General features: G+C 41.9%; 1 protein-coding gene across 1 annotated transcript in view; it reads right to left on the reverse strand.

Moving 5' to 3' along the window:
• ABCD2 (ATP binding cassette subfamily D member 2) overlaps window positions 1–18,422 on the reverse strand; it is a 218,981-nt gene that overhangs the window by 83,815 nt on the left and 116,744 nt on the right. Inside the window, exon 7 of the mRNA XM_078679996.1 lies at window positions 18,121–18,266. Coding sequence (XP_078536122.1) covers window positions 18,121–18,266 — 146 coding nt within the window. The remainder of the gene's footprint in view (window positions 1–18,120; window positions 18,267–18,422) is intronic.

Here is an 18,422-nt window from a genome sequence, read left to right on the forward strand (position 1 = left end):
GAATCCACTGCAATGTACGCAGACTTGTTTTACTTCACGAAATCTCGTTTGTATATTTGGCACCATCTCCCTGCCCTCTGGTCCCGTTACTTCCGGTACAACAGATCTTCTGGCCATAATAGGGAGATTATCTAGGTCGTCCTGTTCCTCTTCTTCCTCTTCTTGCTGAATTATAACTTTAGCAGGTGGTCCACTCTTCCTTGGATGTGGTGGAGGTGGTGGGGAAGCACCAGCTGAAGCTAGTAAAGAAGCCATTGCTCACTGGTAACAAAGGGTCTTTCTCTCACAATGATGAAAGTCAGAGTGAGGAAAGAAGGAGGGATTTTCACCATTTGGGAAAAAAAATAGTTCTCAACCAATGAAAAGTGTTCATTTTAGATCATATGACCTAGTCTTACATCATTAGGAAACCGAAAGTGAAATGAACCAATGAAAAGTGTTATTACCAAGTCACATGACCTGCTGTGTTTACGTTACGCGCTTTGCAGGGCCTCCCGGTTTGCTTCCAGAAACCTGTGCTTTGCGACTCGGTAAGCGTACGAGTTCGCTAACGTAGCACGTCATATGACGTATCACGCGACAACGCGAAACGTCATGCGGACGGGACGCGTCACGATGTTGTTTTCTAACGCGGCAGTTGCGGTAAAGAAACGTTTACCGGCTCGCGGTCTATTTCGCGGCATCAAGGTCAGCTAACGGGAAGCTTCCCGATTCGCGAAGCGGGAACGAAGAAAAAAATATATTAAAAAAAAAAAGTTATTAATAAACATATAAAATATATTTTTGGATTTAAAGAAGAATACATTTTACAGCTACAGATATTAGCTGTTAAAAAACCAATGAAATTCACTGAAAAAACCATAGGTTATAGACCATATATAGTTAGGAATTAGCATTTACAAAACCTTGAAAATTCACTGAAAAAACCATAGGTTATAGACCATATATAGTTAGGAATTAGCATTTAAAAAACCTTATTTTACTCACACAAAACCATTGAAATTCCATATATAGTTAGTTGCACTAACTATATATCGCGCACCCGCAATCCACTGCTGATGATGTCACATATTACATCATTCATGACATGGTCAGTGACATCACTGATGACATCACTGATGACATCTCAAATGACATCACTGATGACATCTTACTTGACATCAATGATCACATCACTGATGATATCATTCATGTGATAATACAATGCATCTCCTCACACTCTAATATAACCTCCGTTACACCCAGTGTTAAATAGAGAGTATCATTTTTGAAACCATTGACACACCAATACTAGTTACTACATACGCACTCACTGATTCCTATGTCTACACACACATTCACTCATACAATCATTCATACATACAATCACTCATCTTTACAACACTATCATATGCACTCATACACCTATACAGACACTCACACTCTGCCACTCATCCATGGAGTTACTCACACACCTAGTCAGTCCTGAAAAGAATCAATCACACTTCCATTTTCTCATCTATACAGTTAAACACAGAACACCTTACATTTTTGAAACATATACTAACACATAGTTACTCTCTTATAGAATCACTGATACAAGTACACATTGATCTGCACAGAGTCACACACCTCCCAGCCAGCCATACACACACTCAGTCTCCCATACAAATACTTGTGCAACCAATCAATAACCCATATAGCTACTTATATAGCTACTGATCAACACATGCAGCAGCTTGCACAACAACAGACATACTGATGCACACTTTTAGACAGTTTAGTCACTAACCCGTGCATTCAGTAAGACGCATTTAATCACTCACTCATACAGTCAATCACGCACCTACTAAAACCTTCATTCAGACACTTATACATCCACTCATTCTTCAATATGTAAAACATATTTAAACTTTACAGAAACACATAATCACTGGATGTTGTCATCAGTGATGTCATCAGTGATGTCACTGACCATGTCATGAATGATGTAATATGTGACATCATCAGCAGTGGATTGCGGGTGCGCGATATATAGTTAGTGCAACTAACTATATATGGAATTTCAATTGTTTTGTGTGAGTAAAATAAGGTTTTTTAAATGCTAATTCCTAACTATATATGGTCTATAACCTATGGTTTTTTCAGTGAATATATATATATATACACACAAGTGCCAAGCATGTGTTCGAGACAAACTTATATTTTCAGAACGGCTTAAGCTGATGTTTAGAGAAAGGACTGAATTTCCAAAATTATATTACGGTTGATACTGGAGTGCTAAATCATGCAGCGTTGGGAATACTTCTTATTATTTCCTTGATGCTAGTGACATTGCTGCTATGACTTTTATAGATCACTCACATAGAGACATTGCACTTTTGAGAACTTTTTAACATCACTGCTGGCAGCCGTTCCGGAGGGGCTGGGCTGCTAATGTTGCATATGGTGGCCACTGAGGTAATGTCACCAGCTCAGTCTGCTTTTCGTTAAACATCAGTAGCTCTTTTTACAGAAAAGATTGGAGACACCGTTGGTCTGTTAGGTAGGTATCTTCCTTGGCTCCGGGCAGCAATCGTCAGTTTTAAGAGTTTTCAACGAGTCTAAAAAGGGGGTACGTTGGAGAGCTTTCCGACACCTCAGATTTCCTGGTATCAAACATCCTGATGTCTGTAAAACTGATATCTGTATGCCCAGTTTGTCAGTGTTCATAATAGTTGCTATTGTTATTGCTGGCAAAGTTCTGTAAAACTTGCCCCAATCCCGCTTCCGTGTTTTTCCCGCCCCCCCCCCGCTTTCGTGTCTTTTCCGCCCCGCCCCCCTTCCCGCTTTCGTGTCTTTACCGCCCCCCCCCTCCCGCTTCCGTGTCTTTGATCTTTGGGTGTCCCAGTAGAAGACTCTTCCCTCTGCTATTTACGGGTGCATGGTTTTTTACTTGCTTGCAAATTCTGATGTGGGTGTTTGTGTGTGTCATTTGCGAGAGATAAAGCTAGTGGCATTGTAAATGACAATGCCATTTATTTATGTTAAAAAACATAAATAAAAATAATGTCAAGAGCAATGCCAATAGCTCTAACTTTAACAAAAGCAAAACCATTGCATTGTAAATGCTTGTTTATACATGTGTCCTTTCCTAATTTTGACACACTGGAAAATATCTGCAAGGTTTATTTACAGACATTTAAAATTTGGGGGCTAGAACAAATCCTTTCCTTTCACAGCAAGACTGTCACCTAAATCCTCTCACTTTGAAGTCAGAAAAAAACAACACCAACCTCCCTCAGAAGACAAAGTCTGACATTTGACCGCTGTCTTTGAATGTACAGCAAGTGCGACAAGATTACACCAATATTTAAATGCCAGTTAACAGAAAACGAGCACTCATGGAACAATACAATAAATAGGCTATGCTCCATGAGAGGGTCTACCTCATACAGGACAGCCTAAAACAAATAAAACCACCAACTAGAAAGTAAACAACTATGAGTTGCAAAAAAACAATATAAAAATAAGAAATGGGTGGAGTGTATTCCCAAGCTTTCAGAATGTCCACAAGAAGTCTTAAACAAACCAGACAGGCTGTCTGATAGGCATTGATCTAAAAGATCTGGCAGGCTAGTAGACGAGAAGAACATCTGTTTCACGATTTGATTGTGCGTACAGAAAGCAGTTCTCTAATGCACTCAAGAAGAGGTAAATAATGCATTCCAGCACATAGAGTGACCAAGAATGGGTTTAAAAGGAAAATCAGGGTAGAACCATCTGTTAAGAGAGGTAGAAGCATGTTGGAAACAAGAAAAACAACCATGTAAAGCATCACTTCCAGACAAAGCAGGAGACGAGGGCTGTGCCCGGGTGAACACGAAATATTAGTGTTACCAGAATTAAGTTAGCCATTTATTCTTGAGCTCTATAAATTATTTGGTGTTTCATACGGTTTCCGCCACAGGATATTAGCATGTTTTAATTAACTATTAAACAAAATATTCCATATAATCACAACATGGAATACACATTCATATAAAAGTTTTCCTAAATTAAATTAGAACATTGGAATGTTGAGAACTTCAATGAAGACAATGGATAAGCCCCAGGCTTATAATAGCTATTGTAAGCCCGAAGCTCCAACATTCCAATGTTTGTCTTCATTTTATTCCCTTTTTAATTTAGAAGATTCTACCCTTAGTGGGTGGAATGTTCTAATAGTCTTATAGCCTTACTGCCTCAGGCTATACAAGTTGTCAAATGCCCTCTCCCTTATTATAGGCCCTCACCTGCAACTCGGGCCTATAACTTTGGTTCAGGGTCTTTCACAACCTGTATAGCCCTCTGCAGTAGGCTATAAAACCATATTATATTTATGTTCTCAGGTTGGTCTGAAAACAATAGCTTGTATGATCCAAAGAAGTAACTGTATAGTTTTCGACGCCATTGTGCACATATGAGTCAGATACTTCTCCTATTACCTGCATCCCATTCAGGTATCTGTTTAAGGGGTGAATCTTCAAAATATTAAGACTGGCAGAGACCTGCTTTTGGTATGTCTTGTAGGCTTGACTAAGAAGGCCAACTGATGTAAGTAAGCAACTATTGGGAGTCAACAAAAGCCTAAAGATACAGACCTCATATGGTCTTATGATTTGAGCTACTATGCTTTGTGGTACCTAAAATTCGAAGGATACCTTTAAGGGTAGCTTGCACTGGTCCTTTATGATTTCTCATCCATTCATTCAATAGGAGGAGCAGCAGTGTTTGCAATAAATTACTCTTTTCTGAAATAAACCTCCTTTATTCATTCATATCCCATGTCCCTTGCCATCAAATACCTTAATGGACGGAATCTTTCCTGAGGCTACTATAGTGACTGTGAGATGTCCTGAAAGAGTGATGATGACAGTATCGTGACTGACATGAGGAGACACTATGGCATCTTATCACATTCATTGACTTTTTGTATATTATATTTGAGGTTTGTGCAATATATCATATCCCCCAATAATTTCTTACTACTTAAAACCCAAATACAGTGACCACATTTGTAAAAGAAAAAAGTGTCCGTAGTGGGAGCAGAAATTCACAGTCTTCATTAAGCACCATGCTGTTCTCACTCTCTGGTGGATGGCAAATGAGCATTGGTATTGCAGAACAACGAAATCTATGTATTTATAGGTTTTCATTGTGCTAAACATGGTTGTAGAGAAACCTAGATATATAGTACAGATTTAGGGTGGAAAATAAGAATCAAAAGAGCTCTTGCCACACTGGGCATGCACGTAAAGATTTCCCTTTGGATCATGATACCGTGATACGCATGTACTCTACGGAATGTTGGTAGGGGCTTGAATCAGATTTGCTGGAGCCACAGGCTTTGGAACTGCAAAACTGTAGGTGTGATGATGTTAGAGGCTCTCAAAAAGGCAAATATAAGTGCATAGGGTAGTGTCATAGCCATCACAATGTGGTGAGGAAAAACATTTTTAGATTCTTAACAATATTGATTTCTTATTGACAACCACATCTCTGAGGGTCATCTCGTGCTGCCTTCCCAGCTTTTGAGGTCAGTAATAATGGCAGAAACACATTGGCAACACAGTAGTAAGAGCAGGTGTTTAAACAGCCCATTCTCTTAAAACTTTATTGTGCTATGTGTCAGAATCTTTTGATTTGCGACAGCAGGGTAAGGAGGCTGTAGCTTCCCATTTCAGAGTGGATGGTGGTTTGTATTTGTCACTCGTTGGTGTCAGTGAATATACTGGACCACAGCTCAGGCCTATGCACTGGTCGGGTGCCCGGTATGCCTGTGTGTTTAGCCATTGTGCACATCCTAAAAATGTGCAGTTCACAGTGCCCTGGAAGTTGTATGGATGCAGGCCATTTATGGCCACATATCAAAAAATCAATTTGCGATGACCAAATAGCAATTGTTCGCAAATGGCTATTTGGTACTCATTAGGTGATATGTATGTAAGGAATTGCCAGAAATGTAGTGATTCCTTATTACTAAATATTGATTTTCTAAATAGGTAATCGCTATTAGGTAATACTACTCCATTCGTTCCTATGAGCCTAAAGGCCCATAGGTGCAAATGGTTTTGCATTAGCTAATTTGCGATTACCTAATTGGCAATAGCAAATTAGGTTATGCGAAGCAAAAGGTGCCCGGGGGCCTAAGGCTCCCCTGAAGCACCTCCAAAAACAAAAAATTTCACATGAAAGAGCACACATAACCTAAGAGCATGTGTACGTTATATGGCACTTTGAAAATGCATTTCTGTGCATTTTTCTAAATTTGCACATGGTTACCATCAACTTGAAGTCGATTGTCATAGCATTTTCCTAAATGCACTGTTTGCATTTAGAAAATGCTTGGTACATGTGCTAAGGGAATCGCAAATTGTGATTCCCTATTTGTTGTTGCAATTTTAGGTAATCACTATTTTTGCAATTAACTAAAATTGTGACTACTAAGTCTTTCATGCATCTTGAAAGGCTGGTTTGAGCCATTTGCAAATGCAAAATTGTTTGATACATGCGGCCCATAGTCTTTCCGTAAACTGATATGATAGTTCAGTGTGCTATTGAACTGACTGAACAGATCTGTGGGTAATTGAAGGTCACAAGATAAATCCTACCAAGTGGCACTCATGGCCAATAAAAGGAGTACGATTGACTTAAGTAATAATATTGTCTGTCATCAACACCCAGAGATTAATCAGGCCATAGACCTTTATACGTTCATTGTGATTATATACAATTATTATGATTGCTGTTACTGTTTTGTTTTTCACATGGTTATGTTTTAAAAATACTAGCAAAATAAATCAAACCAGTCACCTGTGTCGTTTCCACCCAAGAAATAGATTCTAGGACTATTTGAATCGTGACACCCCACATCCACATTCCTCTGGACTTTTGGCATTGGTCCTGTAGCATATTGAGTTAAGAACTGCACACATGTGACTGCATTAACTAATGATCTAGGGCCAGATGTAGGTCGGCAAATACCGCTCGGTAACGGCCGATTTCGGCCGTTACCGACCGGTATTTGCAAAAGGAGATGTAGGGGCTTTAAAATTTACAGATTCGGTATATTTACCGAATCGGTAAAGTTACCGATTCGGTAAAATACCGATTCTGTAAATTTACCGAATCGGAAAATCAATATGTAGGTGGCACTGAAAACAGTGCCACAGGCCCTTACCGATTCGTTATTTACCATGTAATACTATTGCATGGTAAATAACGAATACCTGTGTACATGCACATCTGTGCATGTACACCGGTGCCATGTGGCACACAGACATGCCCTAAGGGCATGTATGTGTGTCACATGGCACACAAGCCACAAAGAGGGGTGCAACAGGGTGTCAAAGTGACACCCTGTCCCCCTTGGCAATTCGGTAATTTTACCGATTCTGTAATTACCGAATCAGTATTTGCCATTGACTCCTATGGGCTTCAAGGCCCATAGGAATCAATGACAAATACCGATTCTGTAATTACAGAATCGGTAAATACCGAATCCTACCGATTCGTTATTTTTTACCAAAAAATTACCTACATTAGATTTACCGATTCATGAATACCGAATCAGTAAAATTCGGTATTTATGAATCGGTAAATCTAATTTACCTACATCGGGCCCCTAGTGTTGTCTTTTCTCCATGGCATAAGGCGTGAAAGTATCTCTATCACTGTTACATGATACTAATTGTCAATACGTTTGCTGCCTGGTCTGCTCACTAAGCTTGAATGAAAGGAATAATGGTGAGAGATGCAATGGTGGTCGTCTTAAAATATAGAGTCCAAAATATTGTGTGGACAAAATATTGTGTCAAGAATGTCGAGAACAAGAATATTGTGAAGGTAAGTTTCTATGGGTATGCAAAGTTTTACTATACTTAACTTCACATATATGTACCTGCCGGTATATATATATGTCTTTTTGCCTGCTATCACCACTTCAGGGGTCCTTGGGGGAACTGCAATCCCCAGACTCCAACGCGGCTGGCGCCACCAACAACGCTGAACATATGCGCCTGGAGGCGCTTAAAACATTCACGGGTCCCCGCAACGTGGGAGCCCGTCTTTTTGCCTGCTATCACCGCTCTGGAGGTCGATTGGGGGAACAGCGCTGAACCTACATGCCTAGAGGTGCTTAAAACGTCCACGGGTCCCCCGCAGCACGGGAGCCCATCTTTTTGCCTGCTATCACCGTTCCGGAGGTCGCTGGCGGAACTGCAATCCCCAGAGTCTATCAAGGCTGGTGCAGCCAACAATGTTGAACCTACGTGCCTGGAGACGCTTAAAACATCCACGGTTCCCCCCAAGCGTGGGAGCCCGTCTTTTTGCCTGCTATCACTGCTCCGGAGGTCGTTGGGGGGGATCAACGCTGAACCTACGAGCTTAGAGGTGCTTAAAACATCCACAGGCCCCCCGCAGCGCAGGAGCCCATCTTTTTGCCTGCTATTACCGTTCAGGAGGTCGTTTGGGGAACTGCAATCCCCACAGTCCAACGTGGCTGGAGCTGCCAACAATGCTGAACCTACGTGCCTGGAGGCGCTTAAAATATCTATGGGGATCCCCAGCAGCACAGGATGTGCGCGGGCATGCCCGGGCCACGCCCGGGCCGAGGGCGGGTCCGTCTGTGCTCATCAGCACAAGACAGAGCAAAGGCAGGGCCATTCCCCTTGGCTCCATCGCAACAGCAACCTGAGAACGGTAAGTGTAGAATTATATTAATAATATATTTTCTCTTGCTTATTTTATATATATTTGCCCCCACTTTTGGCCGCAACAATGGGCAAAAGAAAAGCATGTGATAAAAATCTGGGCACTGGTAGCTTAAGGAAAAACCTGCGTCATGCTGCTGACAACTTCACCCTAAAGGAGATTGACAAGCTAATAGAGGAATTAAAGGTCCTCTTAGCCCCCAAACCAAGATCCCCAAGTTCAAAAAGCAAGAGGAAGGAAAAAGGTTCTATTGGGAGACACGCTACAACTCCCAAAAGTATTCCCACCTATTTTGGGGCTCACCAAGCTCCACATATAGCCAACACTGACTCTAATTTAACTCTGCCCTCTGAGCATCAACAACAATCCACTGTACCTATCACTGGATTCGTCACACGAGGGGGTGTATATCAATCATAAGGGAGGATATAACAAATGTTAGAAGGAGCACAGTAGGAAACTCAGAGAGCGACTATATAGGCCTGTCTTTTAGGGACGTGGCTAATTTCATTAGAACTACGTTTTAGGCCAGAAACAGACCCCCAAATAACCTTAAAAATAAGATCCCCCATGTACCAGATCTACCTGTCAAATGTAATCAATACTGCCCTCTTACCACATTGAGATCTAACCGATATAGATCATTTAGTTATCAATGTTGACTGTACAAACAAATATTTGCCACTGGATAATCATGCAACCGCAGAAATGGACCCCACATCTTTAACTAGCAAAGTGATCGCAACAACTGCACGTCCCTCCCCATTGAGTTTGGATCTGATGGATCAATTTAACAGTGTTAGGGAGGAAGTTAAAACCTTAAAGACTATCACTGAAAGGATGGCTAACCTAATAATTGATAAACTGGATCCTTTTATTCATACTGTACTGACTTGGGGGTTATGTGCACCTACAACTCCACAAGTGAATATTGAGGCCGATAGAACTGAACAGACTGGGCCACAAAAGACTGTCACAACGAGGGTGGACAAACGGTATACGGAGCACCATAAGAACACCTTCATCCATAACCAAAGACAAAACAGAAACTACACCTTGAATGCTGATAATCCATCTAAATGCAATTATGTTCCACCAAGGGATAAGTACATCTCAAATAAAACTATGACATCACATAATGTGCATCTGGACTATAACCTTAACATCCCCTCTGTAAGGAAAACCCAGAGAACAGCACCAATAGGGGCCCTAATAACGCCCAATGCTTTGATATATATATGTCTAACGTCCCAAAACCTGAGAGGCCCATACTGAAACATACAAGGCCCTGGTGAATATAGTAACTCACTGGTTTCGTCACACGATGGGGTGGAGATCAATCATAAGGAAGGATATAACAAATGTTAGAAGGTTCACAGTAGGAAACTCAGAGAGCGACTATATAGGCCTGTCTTTTAGGGACGTGGCGCTAGCTGATTGTCTAATTGCATTAGAACTACGTTTTAGGCCAGAAACAGACCCCCAAATAACCTTAACAATAAGACCCCCCTATGTACTGGACCTACCTGTCAAAATTCATCAATACTGCCCTCTTACCACATTGAAATCTAACCCCAAAGAAACTGTTAGACTTTCTAACACCTCAGATATTGATTGACTTATTATTCCCCCCACCGCCCCCCAAACAGTACTTTACAGTTCAACCATGTGTGTCCGGGGGGCCTGCAGTCTATGCTGCGCTAGATATTGTTTGGCCACTAAGGCCTAGGGCAACACTTATCAAAAATTTGAAAGAGGACCCTATAACATCCCAGTCATATTCTACAAAGCCTGCCATGGGTCTCGTAGGATTATTGGAGGACGATCACCTAAAACTACTGTCCTAGAATGTTGCATGCCTTAAGAATAAACGTTCTGACCCGGAGTGGGGATCATTGATTGATTTGATTCCCACCACATTGTCTTACTGCACGAAACCTGGGCGTCAGAATTTGTTTATCGCCCAGGTTTTGTTGCCTTTAGTAAAAAAGCAGTTCCATCGCTGGCAGGACGCCCCTCGGGTGGGCTTTTAATATGGCTAAGACTGGACTTGTTTCCAACGGTCAAAATGCTCCCAACTAAACTAAAGACCTACTTGCCCTGCAAATTACTATTAAAACCCGGTCAGGACCCAGACATATAATTCTAGTGAATGTTTACATTAGGTCTGTACCTTCAAACTTGCAATCTTCGATCGTAAGTAGGCTCGATGACTTTTTTGGGACAGATTACCCAAAAAACGTAAAAAATTGGGGCGGGTGATACTAACACCTGCATTCCCATATCTGCAGAGTCTAGACCTCAGGGAACACTATCTACTTGCGATTATTAGAAAACTACCAAAATATCAAAGGTGGGCCCACTAATCATCGATCTCATTACCTACCATGGACTAAGATTAGTAAATGGTAATACCAGGTCTAGCTGTCCCCCTTTATTTACCTTTAGTAGAGGTCTTAGCAGATCAAGGATTGACCACATATTACAGGACAATGATCTCTGGCCAGACTTATATGACATGTAAGTTATTCACAGACCAGATAGCGATCATCAGGCACTAAGTGCATCTTTTTATATGACTGGGTTTAAAGATTTACAACTGAAGGCAGTCGTCCTTACCACACCAACTATAACATCAAATAATCTGAGAAACATCAAGTGGACAGCAATGGGGGAGATGAAAAAGCGATAGCACATGTCTATAACCTTTTTGTTACTAAAATGTCTCAAATTGACCCAAACAATATCTATAATAGTCACTTTAGTTCCTTATGCTGAGAACTCATGGACATCCTAAGACCATGTTATATGAGGGAACAGAAAAGAGGAGCACTTAAAAGGAAAACGCCTACCTGGTAAAATAAGACCAGCCGCCTAGGAAAGCTCCAACTCCTGCGTGCTATTATAAAAGGGCTTTAGACCTGAAATAATAAAGACTAGGCATGAATATAAAAATAGCTTAGGCAAAACCAAAAGGGAATGGGACGAGGCCCAATGGCTAATGCTAGCTGAGGCCCTAGAGAAGGAAGACCAGAAGATTTTTTTTAAACTAGTAGTTGGGAACTCTATTCATAACACTCACTTAGAATCTGCTATCATGCCCGACACTTGAGTCACCCACCTTAGTGCCCTTTATGATTACCTGCAGCAAATTAACAGCCAAGAGATCATTCCCCTAGAAGAGGTTAGCGGTATTCAAATACCTAGTGCGATAACTTCATCTTGCACTCCAGCCACGCAAGCGCACCCTATATTTACCCTATCTGAAACATACAATGCAATAGCGCTAACAGAAAGGGGCAAGACCCCTGGAATGGATAGCATTCGGGAGACCTTTATCTCTTTGTACCTGATATCTGGGCCCCCTATCTGACTGCCCTATCAAACAGCATAATAAGTAGCAACAGGATTCCCCCGTCATGGCAGGGTGCGGTCATCATACCGATCTACAAGAAAGGCGAGACACCTATCGCATCAAATTACAGGCCGATAAGCCTTCTTGACACTCCCAAAAAATCTTTTGCAGACAGTATTTAATTAGATTAAATGAGCACTTTGTACCAGGTCCTCCGCTTCAAGGTGATAACCTGGTAATACATCACCTTGTTGCGTGACCATCTATATGTCGCTTTTATGGACATAAAACCGGCATTCGACCTAGTACCCAGAAACACAATTTGGGAGGTACTGGAAGGCTATGGTATTCCCCTAGACCTACTAAGGATACTTAGGCTCTTCCATAAGAATACATATGCAAGGGTGAGGTGGAACACAACTGGGGATATGACTGAGAAGACAGAGATCAGGAAAGGGTCAGACTGGGATGCGTCCTAGCCCCAACATTGTTTAGCTTGTTTATTAATGGTGCTGTAAAGAGGTTGAAGTCATGTAAACATGATGCCCCTAGAGTAGTGGGCATACCAAAACCAATATTAATGTTTGCAGACGACAACCTGCTGAACTCCCGCACACCTATGGACCTTCAATCTCAACTGAACGCTTTCATCACCTTTTGTGGGGAAAGAGGGTTAGAACTAAACTCCTCAAAATCTAAAGTTAGGATAATTAATCCCCACAAGAAGTGTAGACGTATTGTGACTGTAGAGGGCCTCCCTCTACAGGTAGTCCAGTACTTTGACTATCTTGGGGTGAGGTTAAGTAACACTCAAGCATAGGCCCCACAGTTGGAAAAAAGGAAAACCACTCTACTTCAGAAAGCTTTCGCCATAGCTAGACGATATAAGGCCGCATCCGGAGGACCGGTAGCACCGGCCCTGGCTATATACAAAGCTACGGCTGTCGAGTCAGCATTATATGGAGCCGAGATCTGGGAGTATGCTGATGCAGATAGGCTAACCAAAACAGGAAATAGATTTTTAAAAACACCTTTTAAAGTTCCCCAAAGCAGCTCCCCTGTAACACCTGTAAGTCTAGATTTGGCCCTCAATCCCATTCATCTAATAGCTGTCTTAAAACCCTTGCTGTATTGGGTTAGAATATGGTCCACACAAGATTTGGCATCCTATATAGAGTGCATGAAGACCTTCCGGCCCTTTATAGCAAAGTAAGAACACCCTGACTCAAACATATGCATATAGAATTGGTATGAGCGATTTATGGACAGCTCCAGACTCAATAGTAAAAGGTGATATTGCAAGAGTCAAACAGTGCTATTGGGAGGCAGTCATAGCCAAAACATGGGAAGCGTATGAAATAAACATTGTTACAGGCAAGTGTCTTAATCATAAAAGCCTACCACGGTTTGAACCTTATATGAACAGGATGTACCCACATCAATTAAAAACTTTGTATGTTCAATATAGGAGTAGGTTCTGCCTATAAGATCTCACACTTTTAAATGGACAAATGTATCTCCTAAGATAAATTTTTGCCTAAACTGAACAAATATAGTGGCAACGAAATCCCATTTTATGTTATTCTGCCCCTATTACTGGATAGCCCAGAAAAAAATGGTTGTTGACAGTTTTAATAGTATAGGTGTTAGGCACTACTGGGAAGCGGAGAGACTTTTCAAGCGCGACACAAGAGAACTTTTAGCTCTCGCGGTTTCCTGATATCTGTATATTGCTTGGGCCTTAAGGAGGAAGGTCATTCTTAAGTCTACAGTATGAAAGAGTTTGATAAATATTAGCATTGTCAATGTACTACGCACACTCCTTTTATTGTAAATATTTGAATTTTCCAGATTGGTGAAAACTGCAATTGCCCAACTTTATACTTGGTTGCCTTGCCACTTGATCAAAGTACCCCTCTAGGTGTAGTCCCTCTACTTTTATTTCTAACGTATATGGACTTTTATTCTGTTTTAGAATTGGGTAATTGCGCAATGATGTTTTATGATCTTTTTAATTGTTTAATGTTTTACTGCTTTTAAGAGTATCCTTGTTGTATTAACATGATGTGTTCTATGGGCTGTGTCCGGAATAAACAAATATATATATCTTCAAGGTACATAGATGTGGAGTCAAGAATATTAAATCTATACTTACCTATTTGCACTTACTTTCTCAATATTTTTTCCTCCTCAATATTTTTGACATGATATTCTGTCCACGCGATATAATATGTTACCGATATTCTGTCAGCGATCCAGATGCAATGAGGGACATGGGTCTTGCTTGTGTGTGGCATTTTGTTTGATTTAAGACCTGTAGGAAAGTGCCCCTTTTTGCATGGTTGCCCCCCACTTTTTGTCTGATAATGATGCTTTGACTAAGTGTGCCCTGTGTTCCTGCCAACCAGGTACCCAGGGCCTAATTTTTTCCTTAACCTGTACTGTTGCAAACCCAATTGGCCCCTCTCTGGCCACATGTAAGAACCATGTAAAAGGTACAATGGGTACCAAGGGCACCGTGACCAGGGAAGACCTCTAAGGACTGCAGCACATATTGTGCAACCCTTAGAGGCCCTGTACCTTAACACACACACACACACTGCCATTACAATCTGTGTGTTTTGGTGCACAGCAAAGTGAAGAGTCGACATGACACACATCCCTGTGTTCCATGCCTACAACCCACTGCCTATGGTATAGGTAAGCCACCCCTCTAGCAGGGTGTGCTATATCACTGATGAGGGTACAGGTTCATGAGCCCTGAACCCCTCTAGTGTCTAAGTCCATTCTTAGACATTGTAAGTGCAGTAAAGCCATAAAGAGTATATGGTCTGGGAGTTTGTCATTACGAACTTCACTGCACCATAATGGCTTTGCTGAAATCAGGGAAGTTTGGTATCAACTTCTCAGCACATTAAACCCACACTGATGCCAGTGTGAGATTTAATGCAAAATGCACTCGGAGGGCATCTTAGAGATGCCCCCTGAAAAACGACCTAACTCTAGAGTCCTGGCTAAATGGCTGCTCACCAGCTGCCACCACCAGACATGTTTCTGGAGCCGTGGGTCGAGAGCCTCCTGCTCTCGGGGTCCTAAAAACAAAGCACATCCTGGGTTGAGGTGTCAAGCCTCCTCCCCCAGGATGGGCAGAGGCCACGAAGGAGAAGCTTCAAAGGCTTGCCGCCTTTGTGAGCTGATCCAGCCATTTGCGGCTACCAGCTACTGGCCCCCACGAGTTCTAATCCCCACTTTGGAGGGAGAATCGGCAGGGAAACAAAGATAGGAGAGGTGTGCCTACCTTTGCCAACCCCACCCCTCAGGTGGGGGAGGCGAGGCGAAGTACAACTCTCAGTCCCCGCCATCTTGAAAATGGGGGATCCAGAAAACCAGAGTGAGGCTTATGACCCCCTCCTACTGGAGGGTTGCATACTATGAGGTGTCCCCACTCCAAGGAAGGGATCCATTGGTTCCGAACTGTACCTACATGAAACGCCCCTAAATTTTGTAGTTAGGGGCAACCAAGAACCTTGCTTCCTCAGATAAGCAAGAAAAAGAAGAAGGAGGACCGAAAAGCCATGCTGAAGGAAGAAGAGGAGGACACCAACTGACTTGACCCCAGCCTCTACCGGCCTGTCGCGACCTCAACCTGCTCCAGTGGTATCCCGGTGTGTACTGCAGTCAGCAGCCTCCAGAACTCAGAGGACCTGCCCTGCATTATCTTCAAAGACTTTGTCTCCCGTGAGCACCGGGCTTCATCAAGAACCAGACTCTGGCTCCAGTCTAATCTGCAAGTCTGCACCACTCTGCACCCAGCACCCATGGCCTGACTTCGAGTATCCCACACCACGAGGAGGTCTCCCTGGTGGTCCTGACCTGGGATCTGCTATACATAACCTACCTCAAGCCTCCCGACTACGTCTGCAGCCTCTATCTGGAGGATCCCCTAGATTGCAACCGGAGCTGGTAAAGAAAACCAGACGCATAAAAACACCCCTGCACCCGATGCCCCACACCAATGGTGTCCAGGAAACCCCCAGCATCCCAACTTACCTCCCCAACAGGTGGTCACCTCCAGAAAATCTTCGTGCCAGAGCCTGCAGTGTTTGTTCTGACAGAAGCGTCCCTATTGCAAACACCAGGGCACTCGACATTGATCCAGCACCCTGCACCAGGCTGCACCTGTGCCGCTGTGGGTGCACCTTGTGTGCTAACTTGGATCCCCATTAGCCCTGAGCTTAACCCCAGGAGCTTTGCTCCTTCAACCTTGAAGTCTGTCCGCGAGTAGCCACCAACCAACGCCCCCCTTTGCCCCATGGCCTAACACTGGGCTTCAGCACTCTGCACCTGGCCACCCTAGTGCTGGTGAGGATGCTTTTTGAGTGAATTCTTGACCCTAGGGGAACTCTTGTTCTAACACCAGAAACTCACCCCTCAAGACCGTGCACTTACCTGCAAACCGATAACCTCATTTTATTTTCTCCATTGGATTGCATTGACAGTTTCCCTCTGAGAAACTTGTGTCGAGGGTGTTTGTATGGAAACCTGAGAAACTGTGTCTTGATAAAAACGGCTTTACTTACCTTTTATCTAGGAAATGTCCCAGTGTGATATCTAGGCATATCGCTCTGAGTATAAAATCTAAAAAGTAATCCAAAGGTAATTACAACTGTATTTGAATAGTTTACAAACCTATAAGAAAAGTCATTATTCATCCAGCTTGTTTATGAACAATCTGTCTTGAAAAGTAGAATTCTATTTACCTGTACTAAGTCCTGCTTGGTTCAATAAATTAAATACAACAATAGTTGAAATAGTTGTGATACAAATAATTGATCTGAGTTCAGTCTTTGAGTATGTGACATAATTTCTTGCCCAAGTGTGTACAATAAATGCTTAACACTATCCTCTGATAAAGCCTTACTGCTCGCCCACACTACCACAAATATAGGGTACGGTATCATCTACTTTTGCCTCTGCAAGCCTTTTGGGATCCACTGGACCCTGTGCGCACTATACTTCACTTTGGTATAATATATAGACAGCTTCCTACAAGATCCCACACCAAGTTCTACTAATTCACAGAATTATCCAAGATCCTTTATCAAACCACACCTAAAATCCCTACGACAAACCTACTGGACATTGATCAATGAAAAGGACTCCATAGAGATTCTCCTAGCTCCACGGCTACAGCCTTTCATCAGTGCAACCACTAGAATGCAGGGAACCCTATGCAGATGTGTCCTATCTGTCAAACATTAGGGCCCATACACAACAATATGACTTGGTACTGAGCTAAATCTTAGGCACTCTGTTTTTTTCAGTAATATGCACCTGTAATATGATGGCTGTGAAGCCCTTAGCCTTTGCGCAGAAATTGGTAATAAAAGTAGATAGTATAGAAGAATTCCAATCAGTAGACCTATAGCGAACCCTTATATTTTAGCAATACAGCACTGAGAGGCAAACGCATTTGCTTGACGTGTCACTGGTATCAGTGAATCTTTAAATCGAAACGCTGTTATATGGATTCTCCATCTTTTTTAACTCCCCAGATTATTATCAGGTGGGTTTAGTCAAATCAAGTCTCATTTTTCTTTAGGCTAGGAAGACCACCAAACACAAATACATATATTTTGATTGTAATATCTTTCGACAATCTGCCACACCTGCAATTTAATCAGGCCATTATTGGGAGTTGGTCTCAACCTATCACACATATATTTGAAACCTGTAATAGTAATTTCACATTTTTACCATTAACTTGTTTTTATTCATTCTGTGTACTCTTTGTAAAGCGCTCTGATACCCTACCCTGGGTCTGGTCCGCGCTATAGAAAACTCTAAAATTAAAATAAAATGAAATTGCCTTATTTACTTTTCGTAAGCTGTGATTTTGCTTTGTTGATAAAAAGATAAATCTATTATTTTATATATTTGCACATGCTTTGATGTGTTTAAGGATTCTGATTATTTAAACCGAAATTAACATTTACTTATTTATTCATTTATTTATGTATTCATCATAGCATTTAAGCACAGCAAGAGATTACCTCCTTCCCTTTGCACTATGTGGTTTAGGTGCACAATGTGTAGAATGCACTCCAAATCCAGATCGCGGCAATCTTTCTCGTGCATGTCATCTACTGAGTCTGGATATATAACTTGATCTCGTAGGGTTCCGATGGACATGTAGGGCCTGGAAGCCAATGCAAACAAAGTTACGAGTCTCTGTAATTAGTTTTTTTTTAAACAGTTTTTATTTCCTTTTCATTGTAAACATTTCTTTTCGTATGCATTCCTTACAGACATTTTGTTGTTATCTAGTATTTTTTGCATATATTAACAGTTCGGT

This window comes from Lissotriton helveticus, chromosome 1_1 (assembly GCF_964261635.1).
Source record: "Lissotriton helveticus chromosome 1_1, aLisHel1.1, whole genome shotgun sequence".
In the NCBI taxonomy this organism is placed as follows: Eukaryota; Metazoa; Chordata; class Amphibia; order Caudata; family Salamandridae; genus Lissotriton; species Lissotriton helveticus.